The sequence below is a fragment of the Drosophila kikkawai genome, chromosome 2L (genome assembly GCF_030179895.1).
Source record: "Drosophila kikkawai strain 14028-0561.14 chromosome 2L, DkikHiC1v2, whole genome shotgun sequence".
Taxonomy (NCBI): domain Eukaryota; kingdom Metazoa; phylum Arthropoda; class Insecta; order Diptera; family Drosophilidae; genus Drosophila; species Drosophila kikkawai.
The window spans coordinates 20440803-20453360 of NC_091728.1; the positions used below are offsets into that span (position 1 = coordinate 20440803).

General features: G+C 36.6%; 2 protein-coding genes across 2 annotated transcripts; one reads left to right on the plus strand and one right to left on the minus strand.

Annotated features, from left to right (window-relative positions):
• Positions 1-357: 357 nt before the first annotated feature.
• On the plus strand, positions 358-1343 carry LOC108072528 (accessory gland protein Acp29AB-like). Its single transcript, XM_017163702.3, has one exon. It carries the CDS (start codon positions 409-411, stop codon positions 1246-1248), a length of 840 nt encoding a protein of 279 aa, XP_017019191.1. The 5' UTR covers positions 358-408; the 3' UTR covers positions 1249-1343.
• On the minus strand, positions 1338-2969 carry her (hermaphrodite). Its single transcript, XM_017163700.3, has 2 exons — positions 1977-2969; positions 1338-1916 (listed from the first exon to the last, which is right to left on the minus strand). The coding sequence occupies exons 1-2, from the start codon at positions 2805-2807 to the stop codon at positions 1380-1382; spliced, it is 1368 nt and encodes a 455-aa protein (XP_017019189.1). The 5' UTR covers positions 2808-2969; the 3' UTR covers positions 1338-1379.
• Between the last annotated feature and the right edge of the window lie 9589 nt (positions 2970-12558).

The following is a 12558-nucleotide window of genomic DNA, read 5'->3' on the forward strand; positions in this document are numbered from 1 at the left end:
CAGCTGATATTCGAACCTGAAATCTTTTTTTAATTTATTTTAATACACTCAAACAAATTCTTATAATTTAAAAAATTCACAATTAAAATTTTTTTATTTGGTCTTTGCTATAAAATAATAACTATGATATTTATGCATTCAAGAATACCAGAATATAACTTATTTCACTTAAATTACTTAATACCAGGCCATGCATCTCAATAATTTAAATATATATGTCTTCATATTGTTTATACAAATCTGACTGTGTCGACAGGTGTCGATCTTTTTATTTGAAGCTTGACTTGAATTTTCGGCGCATTCTTGGAACGAGCTTATCAGCGATTATCAGTCTCGTCGAAAGTTCACTGCATATTTCAGATCAGTTCCATAGAATCATTCGCATTAGCTGATTATATTCCCGCAGCTATGTCTAAATCCGCAACCTTCTTTATATTCGCAATTATTCCATTGTTTGTGGAAGGCTCTTTGGTACCCCCCGAAGGCTCTGTGTGCCTACTGAAGGATCCAGAAAACCAGTGCGGATCCTTCTGTATGTCCGTAGTGAAGCCAATGGTCAATCACATTGCCAAACACCAAGACCAGTGGAGTACCTCCGATGCCCTAGGTCTTAATGAAACCCAGGCAAAGCTGGAAAGGATTGAAGGCCAGCAGGCGTCCCTTGAGAAAGCCGTAAGGGCGGCCATGCCGGCGCAGGACATCGCGACGAGGCTCAACAGGATGGCAGATCAGCAAGAAATTCTAGTTTCCAACGGCAAAGAAACCCTGAATAAGTTGGAAAGGATCCTCTCGCAGGACTTGCTGGCAAAGCTGGATAGAATGGAAACACTTTGGCAGCAGAAACTCTCTTGTGCTCAGAATCCAAAGGAATCCAAAAACATCCCACCGGATTTTCAAAAGATAGGCAGCAGGTTTTTCTACATCGAGAGGAGCACCAAGTTGAATTGGTTTGCCGCCTCAGACAAGTGTCGCCGGATGGGTGGTCAGCTGGCGATCATAGAGGACGAAGTGGAGCGGAGGGCTGTTGCGGCAAAGGTTAATTCAACGTACGACGTGGGCTTTTGGCTGGACATCCATAATCTGGCCAATAAGTTCGAGTACACATCTTCGGCCACCGGCAGGATACCTTTTATAAAGTGGGGCAGTAATCAGCCCAACAAAGGCGATGAGGAATGCGTCGCCATGGATAATGGTGAAATGCATGATTATAGTTGTGCCAGTAAATTGTTTTTCATTTGTCAGGCCTGAAAACTGTTGAAGAAATGTCAGACTTAAACATTTAATAAATGGAATTTAATTTGATGGTATTTTTTAAATAAAAAGCTACATTTTAATTTATTAAATACCTTTCTTTTATTGCTTAGCTTAAACTGTAAACTTCATGTGCCCTGCTTCGAGTACATGTCTTTAATTATCTGCATGCGTGTCATCTGGGTGGCGCATAGCCACGAGTCCTTGATCTGGAACACCTCGGACTGCTTGCGCTCCTCCTTGAAGGGCTTGTAGTATATGTCATAGATGTTGCGCAGTATGCGTTGCACAATAGCCTTTGAGGGTTTTTGCCGGTGATCCCGAAACGTTTGGTTTTTGTGCATCTTTGTGTACTCGCCATCGTCCCACCAATTGGGGAAATTAGAGTCTTTCGATTCCTCCTGGTTGGGAGTTGCCAACATTTCGTTGGAAATGTGAAAGCTCCACGGCTGATCTTCGGTTAGCATTTCCACCAGAAGCTCCTCCTCTTGGTCCTGCTGGGCCAGGGACAAGGCCAACTCGTCGTCCAGCTCGTCCATTTGTTGCTGATCCGAAGCCGCCTGCTGTTCCTGCTCCTCCATGGCCAGTTGCAGGTGTTTTGACACAGCGCCAGGCGGCGGATCGATTGATTGGAACCAACGTAGCTGGCCATTCACGTTGACAGCCTGGTCAGAAACGAGAAGGGTCGTACTAGGGCTAGAAAATCTTGAATTCGCTTAACTTACAATCACTTGCTTGTCGGTAATGTCTCCATGGAGTACCGGTGGCTTCCATGGGGATATCGTGATCAGGGGTGGTTCCTCCTCCTCCTCCAGCTGCTCGTACACTTGCTCCTCCGTTTCCTTCCCCTCGATTTCGACCTTCACCCCGTCAAGGTCCTCTATCAAATCGTTGAAGAGCTCCTCGTGCTGCCCTTGCTCTTCTAGTATCTGCTGCTGCTCCTGGCAGTGTAGCTCCTCCCTTACTTCTTCTGCAGTCGTTACGGTGTCCTCGATGCCAGAGTGTCGCAGCTCCAGGTGCCGCTTGAGATTGGCCTTTCTATCCGAGCTGTACATGCACAGGGAACACTTGTACTTCTTGTGGCTCTTCTCCACATTGTTGTGCACATCCATGTGGCGCTTTAGGTCATAGGCCCGATTCGTTTCGTAACGGCAGCCCAGCACCTGGCAGTGGATTTTGCGGGGCGCCGCGACCGGTGGCTCATCCGGATCTTCCGCCACTGAGGCCGATTTTGGGTGTCGGATGGCTACATGCCGCCTCAAGTTGTTAATTTTATCGGTTCTGTAGATGCAGACGGGGCAGCCAAATGGCTTTGGTTCCACCGGGCGCTTGTGTCTCTCCTCGTGCCGCCACAGGTTGTGGGTCCTGTTTGTCCTGTACGGGCATCTAGGCAGGCTGCAGCGAAGGGTTCGGATTTGATGGGCCTCCTTGAATTCGTCCTCAGATTCGTAGTTCTCGAGGATCCAGGGAGGATCGACGTCGCCTGGGCTTATCTGCATCTCCTCCTCGTCGCCAGCGTCCTCCTGGTCACTGCATTTTATATTGGCCAGCAGCATTATAAACAAAAAAGAAAGAAAAATTGTATTTTGTTTACAAATATTCAGCAACGGTCACTCTATAGACTGCCAGTGTGACCGTACGAGTTTACACAAAAAAATCGGTGGGGAAACATCGATAACAAAATCGAAGGCTGATAACTGGCGGCGATAGTTGACATTTTACAGTGTTGGCTAAGTCTAAATTTTATTTTGGCGGTAATTTCAAACATTTAAGAAAATGCGACATATTGTTATTAACTGTATATTCAGGCCAAACTATAATTTTAAAGTGCTGTCATGTATAAATAATTCATTAATAATAATAACAATACTAAATAATTATTCATTAAGCACTCCCTCTAATTAAAAGCCCAAGCAGCGACCTGCACTTGGCAGAGAGTTCATTATCCTTGCTGTCGTTTTACTACAGGACACATGCGCCTTGCAGCCGGCTTGGCGCATTCATTGAGTTTTTGGGGCCACCATCAATGAGACAGCCCTTCCCCCTTCGCCGGTACCCACAAACATGTACTCGCATTCGGTTTAGAGTTCGTCTGGGGCTGCAAGATTCGGTTTTTTTTTTTGTTTGGGATCGGATCAAGGGGTCGGGAGTCCTTGCAGTTTTTCAGCTGTTTCGAGTTCTCCACTCGCTCAGTTGCAAGTCGACTGCTGGCCAAGGCGCACGGAAAACTCGGAAAACTCGGCAAAGCAGCAGCGACGCGCCCACGGGAAATATATTAGAAATAGAAAAACCCAAAAATATATAAATTTCCCATTATCAAAAGTGAGAAAACAGAAAAAAGTAAATATCAAAGGAAAAAAGGGCTTGTCCAGGGAATATTTTTCCAACTCTGTGTGTGTGTGCGTGCGTGTGTTTGTGTTGGTGTCTAGGCCATTAAAATAATTGCACAAATATATCCGGTTATGTTGGCCAAAAACAAGTTCTCCCTCTGTTACAACAAGCTCGGGGGAAATATCAAGCAAATAAACAACAACCCCCCATGAAAAAGGAAAAAAACATGTTTTAATTGGTTAACCAACGCCCCCGCCCCCCTGTAATAAACCCCCCTGGGCCCCCTTTTCTTAATTCCTCCCCGCTGAGCCCTCGATTGTTATTTGGCTTTCTAAATTGGCATAAATTCATTTATGGGTCAAACACCCCCTTAAAAAAGTTACCAAACCACTTCGAAAAAAAGAAGAAAACCTCCTGCACTTGAGTGTACTTGTGTTGGTATTTTTTAGCCAGTGCACTATGGGGTTTTTGACCACTTTTTGTGGCATTTAGTCATTTTTTAAAAGTTCTTATATTTAAAAAAAAATAGTGGGATTGTATTAACAAAACATCGAACTGTTATGCCTCATACTCAAAATGTTAATACTTAACAGCATATGTTAGCAACAGAGCTTTAAAGTCAGCTGTTGCATCCGAAAGCGCGTCTGCTAAGTTTGTAATTTTTACGAAGTGATCTTTGAAATTAAACTATTCGTGTAAGACACAATTTGCAAAGGAAAAAACTAATGGACACTGATTTCACAGGTTTTAACTACATGTTAAAGGTATTAATTGTTTAAATTGTGCGTGTTTATACTGACATTTTGTCATTTTATAAATGCACCTTAAGCTGAATTTTGAGAAACAAATTTAAACTTTGGGAAGAGTTTTGAAATAGAAGTTCGCATTAGTTTTCAATGCGTCCAAGTGTATGTTGTAGCGTTGTCAATTCTGAGCAAAAATCAGTTAGTCTTATCGTGCACTTTTCCGCACTTTTGTTGCAATTTGAATTTTTCTCAGATAACCTCACTGTTTTCAGAGCCAATTTGGTAGCTGTTTGTATGGAAAAACACTGATTTCCGGTATTTTGGTTATTTTGGTTCCTAGGGAAAGCGTTGTCCGATTTTGTTCAAAATTGCTATATCGTGTTAAAATAGCAACAAATATAAGCTCCTTAAATTTCATTAATTTATTTTTACTTTTACCCGATCGTTCCTATGGGAGCTATAGGATATAGATTCCTGATCCGAACGATTTTCATACTATATGTGCCTAGGGACAAATAATGATGATTGGTAAAGTTTCATGTCGATATCTTCAAAACTTACCGAGTTATTAATTAATGCCACAAAAACTGGTCAAAAACCCCATAGTGCAGTGTTTGTGTGTGTGTGTGTGCACTTCCGGTTGCACGGCACGTAACGGAAATATACAGTATAAAATGCATTCCCCCTGCCCCGCCTGTGCTGTTTCCCTTAAAATTGTATAAAATTGTGCAAGGTTATTCGTTAAAGTGAAAGAGAAACCCAAAAGAAAATTATTCGCAATTATTCTTAAATATCGGAAAAATGAAATAAACGCTGAAGCATCGCCCCCACATAATAAGTCAGTCAAAACGTGCAATTAGAGCCAAAACAAAGCAATCAATGGAAATTTAATGGGAAATATTGAAAGCGATTCTCGTTGGCAAAATTGTTTATAATTTGAAAACACAAAATGTTTTTCATCTTTTTCGGGCCGTTCCTGCTCACGCATACGTAAACAACTAAAAAAAAAACCAAAATTATAAAACCGTTTTCAAATTTTGGATGCTCTCGTTATTTTGGAATATTTAAAACACAATAAAATAATAATTAATAAAAGCTTTTGTGTCTTTATATAATTAAAATACAATATAGAACACTTTTTATTTGAATTAACTAAATAATTTCAAATTGTAAATTGAAATACATATAATTATTTTTGTATTAAAATTAAATTACATTTTAAAGCTTGTTTATTCATTTTAATTAGGATTTCTTACTACTTGAAATACTTTATAAACTTGTTTTTTTTTATTATTTGTTTGATATAAATATTTTAAGTATAAATAAATATTTTTAAATTTGTCTTTTGTGACATCTAGTTTTACTTAAAAAGACAAACTTCTCGTTAGAGTATACAGTTAACAACAAAAGGAAAAAAATTGAAAACAAAATTGTATTTCGTGAGAGTTTCCGAGTTCACGCTTTTCATTCCATTGATTTCAGATTTTTTTTTATTCGCCGGAATCAGTTTTCAATTTCATTTTGATTTTCGACCTCTGCATCTGCCCTGGAGGTTTTACGACAGCAAACTCGTTCAATTGCCGCCCTCAAGAGGAAATCTCAACTCAAGGTGAGTACAAAAAGGGGCCACACGCACAAAAAAGTTTTAATAAATATTGAATATTAAGGAAAACCTATATATTAATGTGGGGAAATGTGAAAAACTGCATTTCTAAGAACAAAATCATGTAAAAATCCTTTTCCTTTACAAATTTATACTTTTTCTCTTGATTTTCACTTCTAAAAGTTTGTATTCATTTGTTTTTCATATGTTTTTTTAATATTAAAATCTATAATATTGTTCTATTTATATAGTTATTAATTATATTTAGTATTTAATAATATTTTAGATATTATAAACACGAGAATGTGTTTTTTAGTTAAATTTAAATATTTGATTTATATTAAACCATGATTTAATAAAATGGTTAATTAATTCTCTAATTATATATAATTTATTAAATACTTTTATTTTTCTTGTATTATTTCTTTTATTAATTAAATATTAAGAAATACTTGCCAGTACTTAAATTTTTAAAATGCTAAGGGATCAGGCTCTTAAAATTAAATCAAAGCTTTTAAGAGTTTCTCGACAAAAATCACCTTAGGAAATCTAAGTTGCAGTCTTAGCAAAAAAGTATATATTCTTCAGGGATATATGTACCTAAACAAATAATTACATTATTCTTTTGTAAAGCGCTTTTAATTAGTATTCGTAACTGCTATATTAAGAACTACATATATTAATTTTGTTTGTCCTTTTTAAACAAAGGAGCGTTTGCCTGGATTATTACTGCGCTGCTGGTCCTGCTGCCATTGTTTGCCCAGTGGCCTTTGACCCTTTGTCCAGGTGGGGTCGTTTCACGTCCTCATTCTTATTCTCATCTGCATTTGCATCCCCATCCATAGTCCTGTCGATGACTCTTCAGTGTCCACTTGTGCCAGTTTCTCGATTTCCAAGTTGCTTTGCCGTCGGTATATCGAGGAGGGGATTTGGTTCTCAATCGGAAAGAGGAGAAGGTCGCAGCAGTGCAACGAGAGACTTTCCATTTAGTTTTCCGTTTTCTGAACTAGCTGAAGTTGTTGCTCTCGAAACTTTTGTGTTTGATTAACTTAATTTAAGTGAGACAGACGCATGGGGTCAGCAAAATGTTTAAAGCTAAGAAAATAATGATGAACGAATATAATTTGATTCATTTCTGAGAAGTTTAAATATTTGATGTTGATTTATTGAATTTAAATCAGCCGACTAAAGACCTTGAGTCATTAGAAATTAATAAAAACCAATGAGCTAATATTCTTCATAATAAGAAGCATACAATTCAAATGTTTATGTTTGCCATTTGTTTAATTTATTGAAGAGAATCTTCAACAGAACATAAAATTCATAGACATAAGCCTGATGGGAATTCTTTTAAAATGGAAAAAAGCTTTTAATTTATTGAAAGCGTAGATAGAAATGGAAAAGATAAGTCTCTCATGTTCCAAAACAATTTGGCTTTTATAAGAGATTTAAAACAACTGTAGTTCTTATATATTTCTTGTATTTTTAATAGATTTAATGATTAGTTTTTACATATTTTCATCAGGACTCTAGTTCTCAGATCTTTTAGGTAATTAGTTGTTCCAAAAATCAAAGCCCCTTAACCATAAAATTTTTCTTGCCTTTATGGTATTCTTAACAAATCTTCCTTAAAATATAAATATATATATTTTGTTTGTTACCCATTTTTTTGCTCGTCACGTTTCGTGCATTACTGTAAAAAATTGAACCGTAAAAACGAGTTAACCTACTTTCAGGTGTGCAACGGTGGGTGTGTATGTATATTTGCTTTTATGGGTGTGTGTTTCCGAGTGCTCTGGTGTGTGTGTGTGTGTGTGTATAGGGTGCATACAGTTGCAAGTGAGCTGTTCCGTGCAAATAAACAAACAAACAAAAACACAAATACACGAATGCAAAGGCGGACACATGGAAGAAATTTGATTCATTTGCATATTGCACCCCCAACGGAAGCTAGCACACACACACACACACACAGGTCTGCCCTTAACTCACACTAATAAATAAAACAATCCTCGCGAAAACATATGCAAGGTTAGAATTTTAGTTGCAGGTTCCTTAAGCAGAACTATGTGAATTATTTGATAAATTAAATTATTAAATAAAATTATTTTTAGCAAAGATTTTCCTACGAATTTCCAAAAATCGTAGAATTAAATATCAAAAATGGTACATATAATCATAGATAAGCCTCAGAGAGATTTTCTATAATTATATTTCACAAATACCTTGAATAGCAATCCTTAACATTTTAGATATATTAATTAAAACCATTCTCAGTCACCTTTTTCTATGGCTACATTTGTACAAAAGCGAGGTTAGCGTTGCTCTGTGGACAGTTAAACAGCATTTAAGCCAAAAACAAAGCCCACAAACGAAAGGGTGTAAAAAGGGTGAAAAAAAGGGGGGGCAAAAAGGATGGCAAATGAGAGGGACTTTGGGGTGCCTTTGGGGTCACCGCGAAGCGAGTGCAGTGCCCTCAATTAGAAGGCGCTCAAGGACAACGACAAACAGCTGCAACAACAGCGGCACGGAATGGCAACAACAGCTGCTCCTCGCTAAAGTTTGCCTTTAATTGGTGGCAACACGGCGTATACGTAATACCGCTCTGCATTTTCACAGTAAAATCTGTGTGTGTGTGTGTTTGTGTATTTTCTTGCATTTTGATTTGTACTGCTTCACCCTTTTGCACTTTGAACTATGTATATTTCTCAAGCAGCCAGCGCTTGGCCTTCTCTCTCTCTCTCAAAAAATAAGAAAAAAACCAGAAAGGAAACTAACTGCGGTTAGCCAAAAAGTTTGTATACCATTGCAGTTTGCCATAGGATCATGGCAAACAATCAAAAATCGATCATAACTAAGCCGAAAAAGTATCAAATTCAACTCGGAAAGATTTGCTGGGCTAGTTTTTTCTAGGTTAAGAATTCTGCATACTAAATTTAATTTTTAAAGAAATCAAAATTTTTAAACATTTTTTAAAATTTTAACGATTTAACCCCTTATCAAATTTTGAAAAAAATATATTTTCCTCCGGACATGACTAGAAAGACGCGTCTGTAAATCCTGATCAAGAATATATATGGTTTATGGGGTCGGAAATGCCTTCCCTAAATAAAATCAAAATACCCTTCAGGAAGGCCGAAATTAATAGTATTATTTTATTATTTATTTATCAATATTTGTATATGATAAAAGTTTAACCAAGCCAAAAAATACTATTTTCTGCATTTTCTGTGCTAGTTTTTTTCTAGCCTAAAAAATAGGATACTAAATGTAATTTTTTTTAGAGAAATAAAATAGTTAGGCTATTTTTTAACGATTTTCACCCTATGGTTTTTCTTTAGGACATGTCTAAAAAGTCTCACTCTATATGATTTTTAGGGTCAGAAAAGACTCCTTCACTACTTTGCAATCTATTGACTAAAATTATAATACCCTGCTAGGGTATAAAAACAGGAAAGCGGGGGCTTAAGGGGTTGAAAAAGGACCCAAGTACATAGTTTGGCGTTGCCTTGGCTGGCATCCCTTTGCATCCTCAGCCTCATCTTCAGACTCAAGTTACTGCCGCAAACAAAAACAGAAACAGTATGAAAACAAAGTTAGAATGTTTCACAGACAGTAAGCAGGGTTTCTCCGAATACCCTTACTGAAACTTATTTACTTATTTATTTGATTAATAAGAACATTTTGCAGAGGGTTTTGTTGCTTATTTTTAGAATCTAACAAAGCTATTCTGTGATATTTCAAATGATATACATTACCTATTTGTTGCCTAATTTATAATTATATGGCTAATATAATTTAGTTACAAAGTAAGAGCATCGTAAACTATTAAATAAAGTTTTGATAAATGAAAGTTGCAGCCTTCCTTTCCTCCTTGCTTCCCTTTTTCCCCTTTTATCTGTCGAGTGTTGCAATTTGTAGAGTGTTTGTCCGGGTTTCTTCTTCTTTTCGCCGTTGCTGTTGCTTTGGCTGATGTTGTTTTTGCCATTATTGTTGCTTTTCGTCCTCGACGTTGTTTCTGCCTGCTGAATTTTTGCAAGGACACGCACTCTGCGTCTGTGCATAAGGAGCCACAAGTCGTTGGCGTTTGTTGCCCGCCACAAGGACACTCGAGGAATGTATGCCAGATTTGCCCCCATTGGCTCAGCCTCCAAATGTGCGGCAGCTGGATGCAAGAGCACAGCCTTCGGTGGAGGTGAAGCGACAATCCTGAACCTGAATTCCTCCTCGGGCGCCAGGAAATGACTCTAGCCATCTCGCTCAGAGTTCTCTGCATAGAGAGAAAAATGTGTAAACAAAAAAAAAAAAAAAAAGAGAGTGCTTAAAATTTTGGGGGTATATCTATTATATATCTATTAAAAAATAATATATATTTTTAAGGGGCTTATAATTTTTTAAGGATACCTTTTTAAAAATGATTTTTGATCACTTTTGGGCCTATATATTTTATTCACCGATGGATTTTTTGGTCAGCCTTGAAGTCGAGACGCCCTTTCGGCAAGCCCTTAACTTGTGCTACTCGCAATCTTGACATTTAATTATCTGCTGCTGGTGGCTGCAGCAGCTGCCACAGATAATACTGAGCTGTGTGTCAAGGTCGTTGCTTTGTTTTTGGCGGCTGCGATTGACGGGAAATTCACCTGCTGAGGTGAGCAGATGCCAAGGTCCAAGCCGTGCAGGAAATTCGACCAATTTTCAAGGCGGAATCTATAAATTTCCGATGATGGATCTTGTAGCGCGCAAATCGAATTCAGGGTCGGGAATGAAATTGGGAAAATGGGGTTGTGGCAAATTAAATTTTTCTTGAATTTATGTAGGTCAGAAAATGGGAATACTAAATTCATTTATTTGAGTACAATAAATAAAACCTTTAAAATAAATAAAAAATATTTCAGTTATCAAAGATAAGTGGTTAATATTCTTAAATATCTAATATCTCATTTGACTAAAATTGATTACATTTCATATATATTCTTTTAATTATGCTAGCTAGCATCCATACTAACACTAACTAATTTCTAACTGCTTGTCCTTTTTTATTCCTTTAAAGTTGTCGAAATGGAGCGAAGCGAAAGCCGGCGAAGAAGGCGAAGGTAAGACCATAATTCTAAGCTTATACGGTTTAAAAAATATTATATATTATATATTCTTTCATAAAAAAATAAATACAGAACTAAAAGCATTTATATATTATTTTATTTATTAAAATTATAAATAAATATATTATTAAAATGATTAATAAGTTAAATTATCTTAGAGTTTTAAGATTTAAAGGATTATAAAATGTCCTATAAAATTTTAAAACCTAGAAATTTACTCATCATCTTTAACTTAACATTTTGAATAGTCTTAACTTATTAATATATTTTATTAATAAATTTATAAATACATTTGTTTTTATTATATATTATTTATTAATATAATATAAATATTCATTTTGCTAGACAACCGCTTTTTATTCTGCTTTTAAAATGGGAATTGCAGCTTTGTGGTGTCTGCGTTTTCAGGTCAATCAATAGCATTCCGATTCCGATTCTCGCCAGTGATTAGTATATGCCGTATCTGTGTGAATGCCTTATTCTGCGCTTGTATGCAGCATGGCGGCTCTGCCGACGCCATTTTACTTGGCTCACATCCTGTTCTGTGCGTTGGTATTCGTGTTTGGGGTTTACGTGTGCTCGCGACCTACGGCAACATGGAGGCAGATTGGGTTAGGTTAGTTCCTGCGCAGACTCACACCAAGGCACTCGAGGAATAAAACACACACACATACACATGTGGGCAGATATGTGTGTTACTGTGCCTCGTAGGTGCAATCAATGAAAGTTCAACGCACGTGGAACGTCGTTACCTTGCTCGAAACTTCTCAACTTACAAATGGGCGAGTGTTTAAAGTCCATTAATAACTTGGCCAAAAGAAGCTAAACTAATAAAGTTAATGTAGGGAATTTTAATTATTAATTTTTGTAATTATTATTTTAATTATAATTATACTTTGAAATATTTTTAATGTTAGATGTTAAGATTAAATTCATTTTCCGGCAAATAAATTATAATCAGCATTTAATACTAAATTGCTTTAATTTAAATTAAAAATAAAAAAATATTTATTTTAAAATAATTTTTTAATTAAGCAATTTTTTTAATACAAATATATACATATATATATATACAATATAAGGTTCAGATTATTTTAAAATTAAATTTATAAGTTTAGTAGCGACAGTTTAAATTAAGGAACTTTTTTCCAGCAGAAACATTAAATAAACTAAATTCTAAATTGTTTAATGAAATTTAAAAGCTTTAAACAATTTCTGCTTCTAAAGTTCTGAAATTCGTAGGACTTTTTCTTTAAACTCTCCAGAAAATCCTTAGAAATGCTCCCGTTTCAATAAGCCACAACTAAGCCCTTTGCAAATATATTTGCATATCGTAGTAGGTCCTATGAGAAGCACAGGGCTTGCTTTCGGCTGGATATTTGTTTTCCTGCCGATGCAGTCAATGTCATTTGAAATTAAATGCCAAAAAGTGACAACACTTCGAAAAACACACACATACAGCGCCACGCAGACAGGCAGCTTTTGACACCGTCTGTGTGTATGTGTGTGTTCATTGCTTTTTAATATG